This window comes from Leptinotarsa decemlineata, unplaced genomic scaffold (assembly GCF_025532065.1).
Source record: "Leptinotarsa decemlineata unplaced genomic scaffold, Ldec_3_MD MMD2_tig00000232_RagTag_RagTag, whole genome shotgun sequence".
NCBI lineage: Eukaryota > Metazoa > Arthropoda > Insecta > Coleoptera > Chrysomelidae > Leptinotarsa > Leptinotarsa decemlineata.
Genome location: NW_027412546.1, coordinates 349452 through 372034, shown reverse-complemented (window position 1 = coordinate 372034; position 22583 = coordinate 349452). Strand labels below are relative to the sequence as shown.

The 22583-nt window shown below is 37.6% G+C and overlaps 1 protein-coding gene across 3 annotated transcripts in view; it reads left to right on the top strand.

Annotated features, from left to right (window-relative positions):
- The window catches only part of smog (G-protein coupled receptor 158 smog), a 52997-nt gene that overhangs the window by 17602 nt on the left and 12812 nt on the right, over positions 1-22583 (top strand). For 2 of the 3 annotated variants that reach the window (XM_074173363.1, XM_074173364.1), the window contains exons 4-9: positions 3259-3421; positions 4047-4115; positions 6857-7057; positions 7615-7830; positions 18109-18357; positions 22239-22457. In XM_074173363.1, the coding sequence (XP_074029464.1) occupies positions 3259-3421; positions 4047-4115; positions 6857-7057; positions 7615-7830; positions 18109-18357; positions 22239-22457 (1117 nt within the window). The remainder of the gene's footprint in view (positions 1-3258; positions 3422-4046; positions 4116-6856; positions 7058-7614; positions 7831-18108; positions 18358-22238; positions 22458-22583) is intronic. The other variant, XM_074173365.1, reaches the window with a different exon arrangement.

Below are 22583 nucleotides of genomic sequence, written 5' to 3'. Positions count from 1 at the left end.
ACAACAAATTCAATTGGCACACTTCCTTTCTCTCTATTCCTTAACGGACGTTGCTTTCCACACGGTCGCATTCGACCAAGCTCCTCCTGTTAATAATCAACAGGACTTTCGTTGTGGACGCAACGGTTTTGCTTCACGCAATGCTGCCACCACATTTACTTTCTCATACTTTTTTGTTTGGAAAAACCAATGAATATAAAAGTCACCTCTTCATCAAGATACCTGCTGGGTATTTTTCACATTAGCATACAATTCACATTTTTGAAAGTTGTCATAGAATTGAAGACCTCGTCGAATCCGTCAATATCCGGCCTGGTTACTGTCGTAAAGGGTCGTCAGCCCTCTCAATTTGTCTTTCATTTCGATATTTATGCAATGGGGAATGTTCCTCGATTTGGGTTATTACAGCAAATGCAAGTTTGAACAAAATAAAGTCGAGTTTAATTCATGAGTTTTTCAAATTCACTTCGAAAAGTATTCAATTTGATGTTTCAAATGTTGGGTTTTAATTTTCAAAGGGATTTGTTTCTAATTCACATATGGACAACAGCGCCTATTGAAAGTTGAAATAATTCAAACGTACCTAGATAGTCTACTTCAAAAAAGGAAAATCATCTTTATAAATCAACAATTAAGGCAAAATATAAATTATAGTTCAATACCACCTCCACAAGCCACATAAACAACAGTTGTTTTGTTATTTATTTATATAGGGGAATATAGGTTAGGTGTCATATGTCACGGAATGTCTCGGAACTCGGAACATAAGTAAACAGAACAGCACGCCTCTGAAATATGTCATCTTTGTTTGTGTCATACAGGTAACAGATTTTTGAGTATTTAAATATTTTTTTAAAGAAAAAGGTTGAAATGATTAGTTTAAAATGCGTTTTTTAGAGGTCTTTTATGAAAACTACTTGATTTTCGTCAGGAGGAACATTCCCCATTGTAACATTGTTTATTCTAACTATACCTCACTTTTGTCGTCCACTCTGACCACAACATTCACATGCCATCTTTGAGGGCGGTCGTTATCGACACAACCACAGTTAATCTCCTATGTTTAAATTATCTCTGTCTCACAATTATCTCTGATCAATTAATCTGCGTCACTTTCCGGTACCTGTGCCGAGAAGTGGCAGAGCTTTACCATGAATAATCGGATCTCATCTCATCTCATCTGTGATTATTTTCATCCCGTAAATGTTCAATACACTCATTTATTATTTTTTTTTCGATATTATCGAAACGTTACTAGAGCCAGTTTGTTCAGCTTTTCGAAAGAATCGACAAAATTAGAATCGTGAAATTAGAAACAGCTTTCGGCAAAGCTTTTCTGACAGCAGCGGCCAATAGTGAGCGAGGGTGTAAATTCAAAATTCCCGTGTTCGTCCAACCATATAGGGGTCAACAATGAATGGGGATCGGTAAACACATTAGCAGCGTGCTGTCATCCATTCGGCATGATAAATGAACAGCCACAATCGCGAACGTGGAATACAGAATTTGATGGATGTAACTTGGCGACATACAAAAAATCATTCAAACACATAAATTCTGATGTAATTTATATATTGAATAAATATGTGGCAAACAATGTGAAGGAGGAATTCTTCAATTGTCTGGGTTTATAGGCCTCCTTCATTATGATTCATGTGCAAGTAACAAAGCTATAACGCTTCTTAGCTTCAGAGGACTCTTCGGTAATCTTGGATCCCTTTACCTTTGATGTTCCTTCCGAAACGAATAGCTGAAGTCTCATTTGATACTTTGTAATCGATTTCCTAAAGGAGGGTCTTTTATTAAGCGTTTCCTTTCTTTAAATTCAAATGGAACATCGAAATTGTTTTTTCGTTTGAAAGACCTATTGATACCATTATGTGTTGGTATCCACGTTGGTGTCCAAATCATCCAATTCAAGACGAAAGAAGTGGGTGATTATCAACCTATAGGTCTCACCGTTGACAGTGATGGCTCGGCCAACGTCGTTCTCAAAGAAATATGGACTGATGATGCTGCCAGCCCAAAATCCACACCCAACAGTGACTTTTCGGGATACATTGGACGCTCTTGGATCTCATGTGGATTGGTATCATCCCAAATTCGACAAGTTTGTCAGTTGCCAAACTGGCTGAATGGGCTCTACAGTCCATTCAGTGAACTCACGTCGTTGTCTATGGTCGTTTACCTTCAGTTCCTGTTTCAATTGGACTTTTTAAGGGTGCTGGCCCAAGTCACGACGCAAAATTAACCAAGTTGTGGTCTGCGAAAGGCCGAGTTCTTGTAAGCGAAATAGACTGCCTCAGATTCTCCTGCACACTCTCACAAACTGCGGCGATGTTTTCGGCAGATCTTCAATACACGTATGGGTGTTGGTTGATCGTTTACTCAACCAGTAGACTCAAATTCATCCACCACATTGCGAATAGTCCTGTCGGTAGAATTCCTATTTTGATAAAACAATTTTATTGTTTGCACATGTTTTTAAAGGTTATATCCGTCCATGGTGAATAAATGACAACTAATTTGACAGTTGAAGCTCCAACAAGATGGCCTTTATCAATTGTCAAAGTTCGGGCATCCCTGTTGAAAGACCCTACTCTTGTATATAATCCAGTGTTTAGTATTACTACAGATGAGGCTAAGATGTTAGCAAAACGCGTCTATATTTTTTTTTTGTGAAAATGGTCAGTCCATAAATCTTTATATTCTCACATTGATGTCACAGTAACGTCTCCTCTAGTAAATACTTCCATTATTGTCCATTAATTGCGATTTTATGAGTTTGTTTTGTTTTTCCCAACTGGAAATTTAATTCTTTTGAAATTCTCCACAATAACTTCCCGCCTATCATTGGATTCATACTTTGTTCTTCTTTCAAGGCTCCCATTATTTTGTCGAGGGTCGGTATTACTTCCTCAAAATTAAACGAACGAACTGTTCTTTCGAACTTTCGAACTTTCTTTGGATTCAATGCTCTTTTTACCCTTCTTGGTCATGTTTTTTCTGTAGAAAACTATGATGCACCTCTGGCAGTTTCAAAAAAATGAGTTCAATTGATAATCTCCAGCTATTTTCATTGTACCACCGGTATTTCATCTGAAAATCCTCACATTCTACCAGGCAACCGCCTCCAAATGTCATATCTAATCGGGAACAACTGGCAACTTCCCGAGACATTCCAGAAGTTGGTCATGCCGCTCTGCAGCACTCCGGATATTAAAATTCCACCATTTACCCTTCATATCATTGTTTCAGATGTGTGCCTTGTCCCGAGGGGTGTCGACTCTGTGAGCCTTCCGGCATTTGCACGGCGCGAAAAGACGTCTACTTGAAAACCGCCGTCCTGTGTATACAACTGGCGAGTATGGCAATCACCCTCATCTTGGCGCTCGTTGTCTTCAAGCAGCGGAAAACTAAAGTAAACGCTTTTGTTGATACGTTTAATCAGTCTGTGTGGTACAGTGAGAAGGGAAAATTATACGGCAAATGTTTCAGGGTGTTGAAGTAATATAATGGTTCGCTAAGAGCTAGCTAACTTGGGGCATGTCTACCAACATGTATTGCAAAATTCTTAACATAACAAGAAGCGAACAAAAGTTGAACGATGAAGTATTTTATTATCTATGTATAAATCACTCTCACTTTACTGGATACACCAGAGGAGCTGCAACTACCTTTTAGACATTTTATTGACTGTGGAGTAGAGTAGAGCATTCATCTATGATAAGTCACAAAGCTTTAAAAGCAATATGTAAAACAACAGGAGAGTGGTATATTTTCATTAAAGATTGACTTTCTACTTCTCCATCTTTATAAAAAAAATGTGGGAATCTTCCAAACAAAGAAAGCAATCGATTACAAAATAAACTCTACACACAATATAGTAAATTGTTAAAATTTTACTTACATGGAACACTGTCAACCTCACTGGCGGATATTAGATGTTTCGGTATAAGACACTTGCCTTATCGTCTCTAACTGTACGAAGTCTGTTGAAAAAAATGTGAACGTTCCATTATGTAAATCAAGAATAAACATTTCAGGCCATTGCTTCAGGAATGTGGACTATATTGGAAACGATTCTGCTGGGAATATTCATTCTCTATGCAACGGTAAGTATATAATTTTCATCATGTTATCTGTATCACACATTGTTTCAGTTGATTTAATTTGCCACTCTATTTATATCTCTTCTATTAATGAAATTTTCTTCAAACCCAGTCGCGATACTTGTCATACGTCAATCGATTTGGTCAATTTCAAAGGTCATATTCCTTTCTCTGCCAGTACCTCTCTCATAGTCATTTAATTTTTTTCCTGATACAAAGTAATGCCATCGAAATTGTTTGTAGGAAATCTTTATGATTGTGTGCCTCTTGAAGGACAACATTTTATACATTTATTTAAAGTATGAAGTGAGTTTAATTGCTTATTGAAAGGTAATGCCTCGTTAATCTTTGGCTCGCCCTAGTTTCCACTTTTTGGGGTTGTCGTTCCTAAGAGTTTTGAAGTGAAATCATTTTATTTTCTGCATTTTGTACGTACGTAATATATGTTTTTCAAAGCTCCGTAGCTTCTTAACGAGTACACAGATATTTAAAAGGAAAGCAACGATAAATAGGGATAGAAAACCCCTTCCAAACTTGTCTACAACTCCATTCTCATCCCCAAGTTCAACACATTGGCGGATAATACTCCCGGGTTGACGCGCATTCGGAAATATGCAAATTGGTACGGTTTTTGCGGCACCAGTCATTTGAAGTGTTTAGCTGCTGTTGCAATGTAGGAGTACAGTCATATATATCGATACCAGAGGTGTTCAACTCCAAATCATCTGCAAACATTGATCTGTTGCTGTATAATGTGTTGCATTAATCATTTATGAAAAGTAATGGAACAAGATTAGATACTTGAGGGACTGCACTAGTGGCAGAATAAGTATTTGAAGAGAAACCATTACAGTATACATACTGCTTCCTTTGATATGATTTCAAAAGATGAATATAGATTTCATTGTAACCTACAACAGAAAGTTTGTGAATGAGGATCGCATGACTAATATAATCGAACGCTTTAGAGAAGCCCCTTACTGGTTTCACTTTAAAACTGATCCAAATCAGCAAAATTACTGATTGTGACAAAATGGCTAAAACCCACCTTGTGACTACGTTACGTGAAGGACGCCATCGTCATCTATAAACGTGGAAGGGACGTTCTGAACCTTTTCCTAGACCACTTGAACGCTCTCAACACCTCAGCATCAAGTTCAACTAACCCACAAAGTGTATCGAATACCCACGCACACGGATAGATACCTGCACTCACTGTCAAACCGAACGAGATCGAAGAATATGTGAATCAGAGTATTTCGAGAAAGAACTGTAACGGCCTTCAAACCCGAAAAATAGTGACCGGTGAATGCGATTGTACATAATCACCTTCAAGAGCTTTGTAAAGTTGCAGCGAACTGAAATCGGCCTATTAGTTACTAATAACGTTACGATCCTGCGCTTTATGAATTGGAAAAACTTTAGAATTTTCCCAAGTTTCTGGAATTGTCACATTTCCTCCTCGTTGAATAATGAACTATTTCATCACCTCGAGAATTCTAAATTCCTGGAAATTACGTAACGATATTGCGACACGACTTCCTTCTCCGAGAAATTACTACTTAGACTAATTGCTTCGAACTTGTTAAGTAACCCCGAACGGCAAATCATCTCCCGATCGATGTCAAGAAGGAACTTTTAATATCGTTGAGTGTTTTTTGTTTTTATAATTCCTCTTCGCCGCACAGAGCGCGGAGGAAGTTTTCTCGCTTGTTAAGCAAATTTGAAGTTCGGGGGAACTTTCGAGACGGGGTGTTTAACTTTACGGAATGCACAACTTCAACTTTTGCAGTTATCGGGCGAGATGATCTTGGAGTTTTTGTGTTGTTTATGCTTTAACTCGTCAGATACAAGATTTAAAAAAACAGTCACAGTTGAGGAGGAACTTCCACCTACATAAGAGTAATTGGAAATTCTCAGACTCTTTTAAAATGTCGATTAGAATCACTTTTTTAGCTACATAACCTATATAAATACCCATCTCACTGAACTTTAAGAAGATAGTTTGTGTGTTGGACCCAAGTAGAACAGCTCTAAGGCAATTCCTCCCACACCATATGATTCTATTATTGACAACAGATCGGAATAAAATCAGAGTCGAAGGCCTAAGAGAGGTTGTCTATTGTATAAGTAACATTTTTTCTTCTCTTCTTTCAGTTATATTCTAATTGGATATTAGAGGTCAAAAAAAATTGAGGAAGCCTCTAAACATCTCGTTCACCTCCCTCAGTAGCTTGAAAATGCTACCGCTGAACATCTTAGCAGGATTGTCAGTGCTTGCAACAAATGCTGTGCTGTTGTGCTGATGCACGACTGGGTTGAACTATTCGATTTCAGATTGCAAATGGGATTCCAAACTGCAACGAATGGTTATTGCTCCTCTATTCAGTTGTCACACTGAAATACCTTTTAAATCCCTAGTTTCATTGGAAAAAATTGAAAAAAATGATTCCTCGATTATCTTCATCCGTGTTTTCAAATGAGGTGGAGTATTTCCTTGGTGAAAATTTGCATAATGATTATTAGATTATTTTTCAGCCCCACATTGGGCGCCAAAATTTTAGAGGACTCGCTTGGATTGCGTTGTTATTTTCAATATTAAGAAATAAATGAGATATCTCAATATCAAGCAAGTTTGTGCCCTCTCAAAACGATGTTTTTCCTCATAATTTTTTATTTTAACACTATTCAACTCGATAACAGATTCGAAACTAACAAACTCAAGCTCAATCATTCTCTTTCAGGTCGTGGTGAAATTTTTCGAACCGTCAGTATTACAGTGTCTGCTGGAGCCCTGGTTTCGCGAGGTTGGCTTCGTCATCTGCTACGGGGCCATCATCCTGAAACTCTACAGACACTTGATCGAATTCCGCACAAGGAAAGCTCACAGATGGGTTGTTAAAGACACGGACCTCCTCAAATACCTGCTTATCATGGTCATGTCGGTAAGTCTCGGAACTAGTTATCGAAGTTACGGGGTTATTATATAGGAGAGAAGTTGAGGAGCTAGTTCTAATTGTTGGACCCGTAGCTGCAGTCGAAGTTTATATTAGATCAGATAGATGATTCAATTACGTGGGAAACTCCGAGATATTCCTTTAAATGGCAGTTTGGTTTTCCTCTTGTTGTTGGAAGTTTCGATTCGATCAATAAAGCATTAGTTGGAATTGAATATTAGTTTCAACACGACACGGTTGGTCATGCTAAACTTATGGCGGTACTCGAAAATGTTGGAACTCGGGGTATTGCTCATAACTTCCTAGTATTAAAAAACAGTGTGTTCACATAAATGGAACCGTAAATGATTGCCATCCAATCAAATATGGGTTGCCACAAGGTACGGTCCTAGGACCACCACATGATTAGACAATTCTGAGAAGAACCATCGAGGGTTTTTTCATCAGAAAGTACTGAAAATTCTTTTCATACGAATTTTGTCCGACTTTCATCTATTGTTCACTGTATCTTCATCATTAACCTCTATCTTTCCTTTTTTTTTCAGGTACTAGGCTACATGGCTGCCTACACCTCTATAACCCTGAACTTCATGCAAGAGAACTACAGTTTGCTTTACATGGGACAGACGGTAGATGGGGAAAGGTTTCAGGCCTGTAAGTATCTGTGGTGGGACTACGTAACCGAAACAGGTGAAATCATCATTCTGATATTCGGGATCCATCTTAGTTATGCGAGCAGGAACGCCAGAACCCAGTATCAGGTGAGTATATTTTGACACTCAATTGTTGGGTAGTACAGGGTATCCGGTAAATGCCAATCTTGGAATCGCAGTCCCCGCCTGTGAGGCTTCTTTGATGGTGTTTCTTGATCTGAAGCAAGTTCTGATGTTATACTTGGATCCAATTCTTCTCAATCAACTGACGTAGGGAAGGACAAGCACTGGTTGTGACGGCTTCTATTCTCTGCGTGGCTCTTAATGTCTTCTAGCCAAAGTCTGTGCCACCATCACTTTGTATATATTTTTTATGATGAAACCTAGTTTTTTCTGAAGATTTCCTTTCGTAGAACAGAGTTTGAAAGCACGATCCACTAAAGTCTTGATGGTAGATTTATGGCAATTCGTTGTGGACTTCCTTCTCCATTGTGGAAGTGATGGAAAGTTTTACGCTGTTGAGATGCTTCAGAAAGGTGTCTAGTTCTATATTCTCATGGTTCCATATTGAGAAGGTCTCGTCAACGCATCTCAACCAGACTCGAGGCTTCTTATGTGCTCTCTTTCAATTGCCAGAGTTTCAAACCACTCCATATATATACACACATCGGAAAAGTCTAGGGATATTTTTATAACATACTAAATATCACAAAAATAAATGCATGAGGTCGTTTAATTTCGATTAAATTGGTACACTCGACCACCCTGTAGATTTCTATGGGTTGAACAAAGCCTGCAAAAACGTTAACTAATCTTTTATCAAGTTTTTTACAAACTGTAGGTTTTCGGCTAAAATGAATAATCTGAAAGTGTCGAGTTTGTACATTCTATGCAGTTCTTGCTCAGCAATTAAACTGGAAATATTGTGCTTTAACATGGAACGCCATCACTTACCATTGGCTGAGATGAATAGAGCTGTAGAGCTTCTTCAAGGTGGCATGCGACAAAATGATGTAGCTGTTCGTTTGGGGGTCTCCCAAAGTGTTATCAGTCGATTGTGGCGGCGTTTCCGTGAAACTGGCAGTCCAGCCGAACAACATCCAGGGCGAGGACGCGCTACAACTGCAGTTCAAGACCGATTTTTGGTCTTAACCGCAAGAAGACAACCGACAATCACAGCACCTGAGTTGGTTAACGTGTTGCAGCAGACGCACCAGGTAACCATTGGTCGTGATACTGTCAGAAATCGACTGCATGAAGCAGATCTCCACAACAGAAGGCCACTTAGATGTCCACCTTTGTCGAGAGGCAATCGCGGTAGAAGATTAGAGTGGTGTCAAGAACATCAAAACTGGGATGCAAATGATTGGGCCACAGTTTTGTTTACAGACGAATCCAGATTTGGATTTCATCCAGATTCTCGTCGAGTAAGACTGTGGAGACGACCTGGAAATAATGAACGTTTGAGACACGTCCAGGAAGTCCACACATACAAAGGTGGTACAGTAATGCTATGGGGCGGAATCATGATCGGCGGCAGAACCGATCTCGTTTTTCCAAATCGCTCCCTCACAGCTCGACAGTACCTCGACACCATTCTTCTACCTATCGTCCGTCCGTTTGCTGGTGCTGTTGGTGAAAACTTCCACCTAATGCACGATAATGCTCGTCCACATGTCGCGCGTCTAGTGACTGACTGGCTCACCAACGAAGGAGTTGATGTATTGCCATGGCCAGCACAATCACCGGACCTGAATCCCATCAAGCATGTGTGGGACATGCTTCAACGAAGAATTACTCCGCATATGGGGAACATTCACACAACGTTTCAATTGAGAGAGCTTTTAATCGCTGAATGGGCAAATGTACCTCAACAAGACATTGACAATCTCATTTTGTCGATGCACGATAGATGTAGGGCCGTAATAAACCAGCGTGGAGGCCATACTTTGTACTGATTCCAATTTTTTTTGTATTATGATTTTTTTTCGGGGTGCCAAAGAAGAGCCATATTTTTTTTTAGTTTTGCTTATATGCGCACTCAGTATTTTTGACCATTTAATAAATTTTGCTGTAAGTTACATTCGTTTAATAATCACCCGTCAACTTTTTTTCCCTAAAGCGATCTAAAAAAAAATTATTACCATTTTTGAAAATATCCCTAGACTTTTCCGATGTGTGTATTAACTATAACTGGTAAACGTGGCGATCCCATTAGCAATCCGTCATCTTGCGTAAAGAATTCGGCCTTCAGTTGGGAATAGCAGTTCTGTGCACAGCATCCTAGTAATTCCATGATTACTTCTATAGGTGAGGTCTTTCTATCTTCCAGATCCTGGTCTTCGGATAGCTTCCAAATATGATTTGAAGTGCTTCTTCGATAGGAATGATGAAACTAATTAATTGATATTGTTCTGTGACTTCGATTGTCGTAGCTGGATCTCTGGATGTTAGCGATGTTAGCGATATTAGCATTGTTGTTTCCATCAATTTTTTATGGAATTTTAGTATATGTATATGTCGATATACATATACTATAAGTATATGTTGATTTTCCATTTCTTCATTTCAAAATCATGTCATAATCACTCAGTGGAAAACCTGCCGAAATATTACCCTACACGGTGCTTGAACATGGTGGATTCAACTATATCGATTTTGAAATGGGCCCGAGTTATTTCAGATGCATTCACTATGAAAACATATCTGAATACGAATTGCTAGACTCTCGTTCCCGTTTTGGAAATCCTCATTACCAGCGTATAATAGAATACAAACAAGACACTGCTTTGCCAACACACCGGAAATTTTGCGGTTGTGCAAACTCAAATTTCGTTTTGTATCACAAGCAAATTATGATAATTACTGTTCTCAGTTTATAAGGAAATTTAACGCGAAGAGACAAGTTCAGAAGAGAGTCTTCAAAGAACGTGCCCCAACAACTCAGGATTGGATTATCTCGACAAAGAAAATATTAATCGAGGGGAGTTCCTAACAGAAAAGTTAACGTTTGTTATTGAATTATGTTCATTATTTATGCGGATCACAAAACTGATATTATTTGTCAAGTTTTTTCAAAAATGTTGGGGGACTATTTATATTTCGGAATCTGGCAATGACGTCAATAGGCAATATGTGGCTATACCATAACAAAGTTTGACATTTTTTAGCATAAACGTTTTGATGTACAAGCGCTATTTGTTTTGTTTACACACAACTTTTGTTGTGGATTATCTCTACATGAACGGGACGTCCCTGAGAACGACGAGGTGGTGACTGACCAACGATTATGGACATACAGGATTGCTTACTAACATATATCGCCACGTTAAACAAGCGCGGAACAGATGTGACGTAACACTGTTGACACTTTTGGTAGCTGCCATAAGACTGTGTGTTATTTTAAGATTTTTTGAGGATTATTTTCAGACAGTATTACATTGTTTTTGTTTATTTTGGTTAAATTTTTATTTAACTATACCAATCAGGTTTCTGAAACATTGAGTTTGTTATTGTGAAAGTCGTATTTTTTTGTGCTTTGGACATTTTTCAAACTGGTGTAACGAGTTGACGGTATATAAGACTCTGTTATTTTCTTCCGTTATGAGGTTTGTTTTTTGCCATTGTGGAATTTCTTTTGTTTTTTGAACATTTTTAAATTAAATTAAGATAAAAATTGGAATTATTCACATTTTTGTAAGTAATAGCAATAATTGTCTAACCATTAAATAACCTTGTAATTTTTAGTTGAAATGCCTGGTCGTATTTGTGTAGTGTCAACTTGCAAAAGCAATCAGTTGACTTTAAAGAAAAGTGGTGTTACTGATGTAATATTCACTCTTTTCCTATTGCTAAAGATATGGTTTCCACAACTTTGCAAAAAGAATTAATTCGTTGCTGCAAAAGAGGGGATAAATTCATTCTTAAAAATGGATTTGTTTGTTCCAAACATTTTACAGAAAATGATTATGAACGAGACCTTGAAAATGAATTGTTAGGGAAAAACTTATTCTACCAATTTACTGCTTAAAATAAATATGTTTTTTTTATAGGTTTGCCTTTGCTTCGTAAATTAAAAAAACTGCAGTACCTAGTGTTAACCTAAATTATCCAACAATTGATAAAGAGAGGGAAGTTTTACAGAATACATGTCGCAATATTAGAGCCTTACAGAAAAAATACAATGAAACTATCAGTATGTTACTTGAATCAAATTTGGATAATTTTAAGCCATCCACATCTCAAAGTTGCTCTTCTTCTCATAATATTGTATCTCCTCAACCTCAAGCTGATCAACAAAATATACATAATTTAAATGGATTTAGAAAATGGACAGGAGTTGTAAAATCCCTTTCAAAAAAAAAATTGAGCAAAAAGGGAAGATTTTCCTTTAAATATTATTTTTGAATTTTGCAAACTGAGAACAATTATCAGAATAAAATATTATAATAACTTAAAGGCCGACGAAAATAGGTCACTCAAAAGAAAAAATTGAAACAATTTTGATAATAGAAAAAAATTGAAAATTAAATAAAATAATACATTAGTCCTTTGAATTTATTTTTCTACATTCATACAAAAAAAAATTATTCAGATATATCTAGTGTATAAAATAGTTCCTTTTTGCTCTAATATAGTATATATAGATCAAGATCTTCAGATGATGTGGTGCTGCAGATTTTTCCGGGTTTTCCTGCAGCTGAAAAAGCAAATGCGCCACTGGAATCAGTGAAGTCGCCCCGGAGCGCCAATTGATTTTTATTGTTGTTTTTATTTTATTTTTATCGTTGTTTTAATAAAATATTAACAGTATATAGTATTAAAATAAATTAAATTGTAGATTTATCAATTTCATGATTTATGGAATAAAGTTCAAGTTAAATTATTCTATCTAAATTTCTCATTTTCTCAATAAAAATGAAAACCGTATCATGTATTTTCTGTCAGATAAATAAAAAAAGTTGTTACACCTATAAACAATTTATTACTTTTATATATTTTTGATTACTAAGCGTTTATTATAAAAGATGGAACAAAAAGTTTAGATAATATTATTATCTAAAACAAAGTTCATTACAAAATTTTTGTGGGAGTTACAGTTTTCACGAAAATAATAAAAAACTGATGAAACTTCTTACTTTTAAAAAGGGCAAAATAGCTCGCCCTATCATCCACAAAAGAAAAATTTTTTCTTAGTATCAATCCATTATAGTAAGTATTTAACCCTATATAAAAATAATATTTTAATAAGGGATTTACATGAATTTTGTTTATTTTAATTTAAAAGTGCAGTACCGAATCAATCCAGAGTCACCACTATTACGTCACGAGATTACATGACGTGTCTAACAAAATCGCAAAAGTAAGCAATCCTGTATGTTCAAAATCGTTGGTGACTGACCGCAAGCCATCTATTAGGTCCATCTTCTCCCCAATTACCGTCAAAGAAGTCGACAAGATAAAGAACATCTGGCCAACCTCCCCCCTGGGGTGGGTGCTATAAGTGTAGATAGAGTGAGAAGGTCACCAAGCAGGCTGCTGACGTTACTTACAGCATAATATACGTGAGAAACATACAGCCACCTGCCTTCAATAAGAAGAGGACGACACTGATCTTCAAGGGGGGAACCCCTCATATCCTAGCAATTGGAGGCCAATAACAGTTGGTTCGGCATTGCAAAGGCTTATGCACAGAGCATTGTCGAACCGCCTGAAGACATCCACGTCCTTGAACGTAAACCAGCGAGGCTTTACGAACGTGGATGGAACGCTAGCCAACTCCATGATTCTGGACACATATTAAAGAGAGGCGAGCTGCTAGAAAGGGATACTGCGTAGTGTCGTTAGACACGAAAGGCGTTTGACACGGTGAGCCATCACTCCGTAATTAGGGTACTTGACAGACTAGAAATCGATCCAGAAACGGTGCAATATATCGCCAGTCTTCTGGCCTCCTCATCAACGACCATAAAGTCTGGTGCACTAGAGAATTATGTGTCCGTCGGGGGGTTGAGCAGGGGGATCCGCTCAGCCCCTTTCTTTTCAACGTGGTTCTGGACGAACTCATAGAGAAACTGAACAACAGGGGTCATGGCAGTGCTTACATCACTGAGGGTGTGATAGTATCCGCCATGGCCTTCGCTGACGATCTAGTTCTTCTGGAAGAAGAGGCTCGCAACATCCATCCCACACTAGCCGTGGTAACGGCTTCTTTACCAGGCGTGGGATGGTTCTATGTATGGCGATGAAGCACCATCAAAAACCACAATCTATCGCTGGTATAGTGAGTACAATCGTGATCGTAGTTCGGTCGCCGACGAATGCCGAGAAGGTCGTCCAAAATCGGTAGTTGTGCCACAAAACATCGAAGCAGTGCGTGAACTAATAATGCAAGATCATCATGTGACATATTGTGAGCTAGAGGCGTCCTTGCACATCAGTTCCACTTCAATACATTCGATTCTGCATAATCACTTAGTTGTGACAAAAATTACTCTCAATGAATACCCCATAATTTATCAGTCGCTTAAAAAAAGGCTCGCGTCAAGTGGTGTAGGGAAATGATTAAATAGTACTATCGACCATGTGGGTATTTCAAGAGGAGCTAAATCTAACAAAAGTTGTTCGTGGGAGGAGTAAAGCGAAGCAAATAGTGGCCTGTTTCTTCTGCCGAATGTCTCTTTCTGCGTGGGTTGCAACAAACCAAACAAGATGATGTTTTCCGTAAAGTGATCCTCTCATTTTATGCCAGTCAAATCTAATTCTGAAAACCCTTAGCTATCACTTCTTATATCATTTGAAAGAATTACAAATAATATCGTATCAATATATTATTCATTATGGTGGATAAAATAGCAACAATCAAATAAAGAACCTTATTTTATTAGATGAAGTCATTTGAAAACAAGTTCAATTTCGTGAATAACGACAAGATAAAATTTCCAGTACGCCTCTGTCATAGACACCATGTCGCAAATCTGGCCCTGAGTCACAGAACACCTGTAGTTAGGGTGTTCTGTGCCTGAGTAATCCGCTTTTCAAGATGGCGTCTTCTCACCGGTAGAACTCTCGCTAATCAGGACCAGGCAAAAACTTCCTTCGTCTACTTCATCCCGAGCACGAAACTCAAGGTCAAAGGTCAAAATATTCGGTTTTTTGATCATTTTTTGGATAGAAACATTCGTAAAATAATTATCCTCATTTCACCACCGGAAAATAACAAAAAAAGTGACTTTACCTAGTCCACAGGTCATTTCCCTTTGTACAAATCACCATAAGTCCCCTACCCCAAAAAATGACCTTGCTCGACAGCACTTCAGAAAGACACAAACGCCATTCTGGAATATTCCCATTCACCTTTAGAAAGTTTCGCAACTTCTCGAACGAAATCAAAGAGCTTTCCGCACAATAACTACCTCTTTCGTCGGGCACAGATTTATGAAACTTCCTGCGAAACTTCAGAGGAACTCTTTGTTCTTTTTGCCTTCCATTGTAGTGATTCGAGGACTAGTTGGCAGTTCAAGAACCTGTCGAGACGTCTTTTACGAAACAGTGTGGCAGAAATAAGGACAGTCGAGATTTTATTCGTTTTAAAGGCATATTGCACTTCAGTTTTATGAAATTTTCAAACGGCTGCGTCATTTCTCTGACGTATCTGACATTCTAATATAGCAGAGGAATTAATTTCAGAATATCATTCATCATCAAGGACAAAACACAAGAACTACAGGAAAATCCTTAAGGAGCTCTCAGAGCGGTGCCTGTGCGAAAGTAGCGATTCACATTGGATTTGAATTGCTGGAGATTAAATCTGTTTGGAAAACGTTCTTAGACAGTTTATTCCACATGAACGCAGTTTTCCAAATGGAAGAGTTCTTAAACAGTGAAGTTCGAGGTGTACTGAGTTGAAACTCAAAACGATAAGCAGCCTTAGTCCGTCGCGTATTTCTGATATGTACTGCTCTTGGTGGAATCAAAAGACACTTTCGTGAAAGTATCTATAGAAGAGAGACAAATCCCTTACCTTTTTCCGATGTTCTAGATCACCGTTTTTCAACGTGTGGGTCGCGACCCCCTGGGGGGTCTCGATGCTTCTGTAGGGGGGTCGCGCAAGGATAAAAACTACCTCAGTAAAAATCATTTTCTAAATTTAAGTGATTTCTTTGCTTGCGAGGTGACAAATGGAATCATACACCTCAAGGCCTCAGTTGTTAATTCCGGGTATTCTGTTTTTCTTTTTAACCAAAAGCTGACTTGAATCCTAAGTGTAACATCCCATCGGCAGTAAACTCCAGCAGATTTTCTTTGAGCTTTGTTAAATTCGCTTCATTTATAGCTACAGTTAAAAATGAATTCATAGCTCCAGCTTTGCTCAGTGTTTCCGATATCTCTTGCCCAGCAAAGTAATAACATAATTCTTCTTTCAAAGTATCTAACACCGTTTTCATACCAGGTATATACTTCTTGATGTTTATATCACATACGACTTCTTCAATTTAAGACTGTGTCGACGAAATTGAATCGAAGTTGTTTTAATTTATAGAGAATGACCACAAGTCAATTTTCTTTGTAAAGCCATGCATTTTGTCTTTTGCAGTGATGACATTTTCCTCTCGCCCTTGAAGACTTTTATTCGAGATATTTGTATGGTCAAAAACATCAGAAAGAACAGCTAATTTCGAACAATTTTGTCAGTAACACCTTAAATGTAGGAAAGGAAAGGTATGTGGGGAACTTTGTTGTCTTTTGGATCTCTGGGACAGGATGGAGAAGTTTATTGACGTCGGATGGATCTGTCAATTTGATGGTTTGTGAATCCATTTTGAAAAAGAGCTCTCTTGAGTTGAGCTCTTGTGGTTTGTTGTGGAGGTCTGTGAGGTTGATAGATCTGTGGATTAGAGAATGCAAAACATAGTTGGTTTGTGCTGGATACTGGTGGGAGTTTGCGTTGAGGTATCTGTTTGTGCGTGTTGGTTTCCTGTAGACCGTGTGGGTGAAGGAGTTATTGAATTTTGTGATGGGACATCTAGGGATGGAAAAGAGTTGGTTCAATTTCCATTATGCAATTTATATTTGGCTGGAGGTCGTTGAGGTGATCAAGGAAATTATGGAGAGTTTCAGAGCCAAGGAGCCATATGACGAAAACGTCATCTACGTATCTGAACCAGCAAGAGGGTTTGTGATCGAACGTGTCAACAGCCTTGGTTCCGAAGTCTTCTATGGAAAGATTTGCAAGGACTTGTGGAAGAGGAGAACCCACGTGGGCGCCTTTTACTTGTTTGTAAAAGGTACTTTGGATGAGGAAGTATGTGCTGAACATACGGTGACTCATGAGGTTGAGTTCCTTTGGGAATTTGGTATTTTGTTTCGAGAATGTTCAATGTATCTGATATTTGAAGTACCCGAGTTTTACCTATCTAATTAATGTTGGAAATGTGAACCTGAATTCGAGAATAAATCAATAAACATTAACATAAGAAGACAAGAGAAAGTGTACAAACGGGAAGTTATTCAATTACATTTGGTCATTCAGTAAATGGCACGAATTCTTAAATCTATTTATTCCTAAATATTCTAAAATATTCAGTTTAAAACTTTTGTCTTCTGAATGTAACACATTCATGTCGTGATGGAACTCATCTCCTTCTGTTAAAAAATGATTTACAAATGTAGAATCGATCTTTACATTCAAAAAACTACTTCAATGCTCTTTAATTCTTTGGGAAAAAGTTCTCCCCGTTTGGCCAATATCAAGTTTTAGGTAAGATACCTGAAGTTTTGTCTTTATTGTTTTTGATACATTTATTCCAATCATTATTTGTTATGCAAGACACGTTCAAGCATTCCTGTTTTCAAAAACGAGCGATGTCATCATTAGTTAATATATACACGTCTGAAGAAGCTATTTATAGCGAAACACGTGTTGCGATTTTGTAAAAGTGTTTATTGAAAATCTCACAACAAAGTGTTCCTTGAAAACACCTTTATCGTTGCATGTTTCTGCACCAAAGTTGGCACCATCAGAATAATTCATCTCGTTATGTATACCGACAGCAAGATGTATCCGCATTCAATTTTCCAACTTTCCGGAATTGTAATGCAAAAAACGTATAGCGCGGAAACATTATTAAAACTTGGCGTTGATGAAGTATTCCTCGAATTCAACCGAATAATTCGGGAGAAAAAATTCACAGTTATCTCTGGGAAAACTCCGGCGTCAGAACTCGTTTACACTCCCGAACAAACTTGGATTAGTTTGTTCGGATAATTGGAAATATTCAAATTGTAGTCTTGTTACCAAAACCGAGTTGTTCGACCGTTTTTGTCCGGTAAGGCAAGTTTAATGGGAATTTCAGTGAACAAGATTTTTCAATTTTTGTATTTCAGGAACGGACCTACCTTTGCGCAGCCATTAGCTTGGAATTAGCAATCAGCACCTTGTTCTACATCAGCCGTGTCCTAATTCTTCCCGGTTTGCATCCAGATGTTGTGCTCATAGTGTTCTGCGTTCGCACTCAGCTGACGCAAACGTTGGCGTTAGCATTGATTTTCTTACCAAAGTTCTGGTATCAGCAAAAGCAAGTCCGTAATTTGGCCCAAGAGTATTCGTGCAGGCTTCCTGTGGATGCTTTCAAAGTGAGTTCCAATTCATTTTAGACTCGCATCTGACATCGAAAGTTGTGTGCATCCCATTTGAATATTAATTAATTTATACAACTTGAAAAGTAAATGCTAAATGAAACAATCAAAACCAACACCAGCACTAAAAACTAACAGACATACAAGGCATAAATTTACTCGCATAGACTAAATACTTAATTGACTGCGGACTTTTTGAAGACACCCAAATGGTGTAGGTAAAAAAAGCAAGTTAATGCGTTAGCTTTCCTCAACATTCTTGACATTGGACTTTCGAAACCATGATTGATAGAATGTGGGTTCTTATTAAAGGCAGCTCTATCATCCCTTGTTACTCTTTGCTTGACTCTCAGACCAACCAAAAAGAGAAGTTCTGAGCAACTAATTTGGCCAGACGAACAATTTAAATAAAAATATTAGGTCAGCCTGAATGCGTCTGTTTTTCAATGTGGTTAGATGTAATGTAGGAGGAAGATCTGTGTAGTTATGTCGCTGGTCCATTTGAACGGCCATTTTGTAGACAGCACTACGCAAAAATTCATTTTGAACCTTTTTCCAGTGACAGCACACTAAGTAAAAGGGATACCACACAATGGATGCATACTCTAAATGTGACCTAAATAATGAATAAAACAGAATTTTCATTATGCTTACCGATAAGTCTTTAGCGATTCTACCTACATATCCAAGAAGTTTGAGTGATTTCTAGGTTAGGTTATCAATATGGGATGAAAATATCAATTTTTTATCAAATATTACACCAAGATATTTAACTTCATAGAGACTACTTATGATTTCGTCCTTCAAAAGCTTCAATAACGCTATGCAGTAGTTGCTGTTGATGGCTTTCCTTATTTCAAGATATTAGATGAAAATTCACACCATGTGCATCCCAAAATACTGATACTATATCCTTGCCAGCCGACTGTTGCGGCTTTGCACGCTTTGGAGTCGGTTCACCACGTCTAGTCCACTCAGATAGATCCTGGTGTGAAATTATGAAGTCATGTTTCATCCACTGTCACATATTGACGCATAATTTCGGATTTTTTTATGGTGGAACAAACACTGCTCAAAATCATCAATTCGTTGTTGTGAACAAAGTTTAAGCACGCCCAAATATTCGTGCAGGATATGTCCAACACGATTCTTCAGAGTAGATTCACAGTGGGGGTCCTAGAACGGAAGAGGCAGCCATGTTGTTTTTCTTTAACGCTGCACCCTGGGGCGGAAGTGACTTATCATCCAGTCAACCACCGGGAAATTCAAGTTCCATCAGAGGTGTGAGACTGAGCCTCAGCTATGTAGATCAACTTCACTTTATGGTCATCCAAAATTATTTTATGAATATTTTCGTCGGTAACAGCCTCTTTGGAGTGTCTACTGCGTGCATCGTCCTCATTTCACTTCGTTTTTAACTTAGTAAACCACTTTTTAAAGGTTGCTTTTCCTGGTGCAAAGTCCGAATAATGTTTATCTAACCAAGCTTTGGCTTAAACAATTTTTTTGCCAGAAAGCAATGCTTTTTCAACACATGAAATTCCTTATTCATTTTTTTCAAATTAACAAAAGTTGCTGCACCCAAAAGGTTTTATCTCACACACTAATAGTTCGACAGCTATGAAATTTGTATGTGTCTTTTGAAGGTTAGGGTTAACTGAAAATCATATGGATTTGGTATTAGTGGCGCCATCTGTTTGTTAGCCTACGAACTTTTCAGCTCACCATAGTTATTTATGAATCTGAAATTGAAATAGAACGCGGGAATTCCAAATTTCTTTGTGACCATCTATATATGATATTACGTCGTTGTTAACTCTTTCGATTGTTAATACTCTATGAAAAAATAATTGAAAACTATTGAGGCAGATGAAAATTTCATCAGTCATTCGTATATGGAAGAACTGGATTCACATCTGCAGCAGAACGGAAATGAAACCGAGATCCTATTAGACTTCCTCGACATATTTTCCGCTCAGTATTCAAATACGACTAAGCAGGAAACTGGATTTCCGATGCACTCTGGATATCCCATCGCATGTTACGAGTTGAGTATAAGCCCGTAAATTCGTGAAGTTTATATACCGTAATCCTGTCCTATGGAAACATAAACACCATTATCTTTTACGAAACAACACTGTAAACAGCGAGAAGATTAATATATTTCTGTAATCCTTTTCGTTATCCAAGGAAGACCAACCGATGATAGAGGATATGCTACAAAATATAGTTTTCGACGTTGGTGACTGAATAGGTTTCATTAAAAAACAATAATAAAAACTTATAGAATTTTGTTATTGAAATTCAAAACAGTATTTTAGTAGATCACCAAAGCCGATTCTGTTACACCAGGCAATGAGAGCGTAACAATTTATTTATTTATTTATTCATTAATGGGTAACACCCAAAAAAGTTTAAGATCAAAAGATTTCACAATAAATTATATGAATACAACAAATAATTACATCTAACTCACTTGCTAAAAGTAAAACTAATTTATTAATAAAGAATAACAGTGAGAAAATAAATTTACTGAATTGAAATATTAATTAAATAAATGAATGATTAAGATATGGAAAATTCAATTCAATGAAAAAAAAAAGTGTGGTGAATGTTCTTAATCAAGATCAGTGCTGCTTTGCGTGGGCTGTGACTTCAGCTTTATACCCTGCCAGTCAGAAACTTAATGAAATTTCATCATATCCCCACTTCTCAACCGTCTTGAATGTAGCAGGTATGGAATTTCCAGTTAAGTTGAAAGATATTCCTAAGTTTGAGGTTATGAACGATTGCTCTATGAATGTTTATGGGTTGGAAGATGTTTTTAAAAATGGTAGAATTGAATATGAAGTTGTGGGTCCTTACACTATTCTAAACGTAGATTAAATAGTCATGTTAATCTGTTGATTATTACAGATGATTCTGGTAATAGTCATTATTGTTGGATTAAGGATTTATCGAGACTAGTATCATCACAAATATCTGCCCGTGGTCATAAAAAGTATTTTTGTGATGGTTGTTTATTGTACTTTGATAATGAACGAACTTTATTGCGACATCAGTTGAATGATTGTAATCACATATCGACAACGACACCATCCACAAATTTCAGGGTTGATAAATTTGGTAAAAGGGTACCTGAGAATATTTTGAAATTTGAAAATATCGAGAAACAGTTGAGGCTTCCATTCGTTGTATATGCTGATTTCGAATCTATTCTGAAACCAGTGCATACTAATCCTGCTAACTCTTATACAAATCGAACATATCTTCATGAACCATATGCTTTTTCTTACCTCATAAAGTGCTCTTTTGATGATTCTATATCTAAATTTGTACTATATAGAGGTGCTGATGCAGCTAAAGTGTTTGTGTCAAACTTGGAGGCTGATGTCACCAATATTTATCACAAATATTTGAAGAATGTCATTCCAATGAGTCCATTGACTGATGAGGAAGAGCATGATTTCAATATTGCCGCCACATGTGGTATATGTGGAGAACCATTTGGTGATGGTGATATTAAGGTGCGTGACCACCTTCTGAGGTGTTTATTGAGGATGTTTATGTTTACATTTATAACCATTTCTAATTTATTTCTGAGCGAGCGTAATGCAAACTTAAATTCTGTTTCGTTCAATGAAAAGAAGTCCATGACCACATGTCACCTGACCTTACCCAACCTAACCTAACCGATAGCGTAACCAACCGAACAAACTGGTCATGTGACAAATTGCTACGCTCTCATTGGCTGATGTAACAGAATCGGCTTTGGTGATCTACTTATTTTCCATTTTTATCAACACAAGGTTGATGACCCTAGTCGCCATACTGAAGACACCAAAAAATACTCACCATTACTACTATTATTATTTCAGGACGGTAGTGTACATGGGCCACTCACTAGCAACAACAGTGACGTAGAAGTAGGGGAAGTAACTCTAGCCGACATGAATCCGGAGGACATCAGAGCGGAGCTGAAAAGACTATATCTGCAACTGGAAATATTCAAGAGCAAAACTATTTGCCGGGATAATCCCCACGTATCGAAAAGACGAGGTGGGAAGAAACCTCAACATCGAAGATTCAGCTTGCAGGTAATAGATATTGTTTACATAAACTATAAAAATATATTTAGTCAATGCTTGGGAGTGGGGACCAGCGACGAGACCTGGGGATTAGACAGATTGAGACCCAGGCGTCGAGTCACAATACTTTTACAG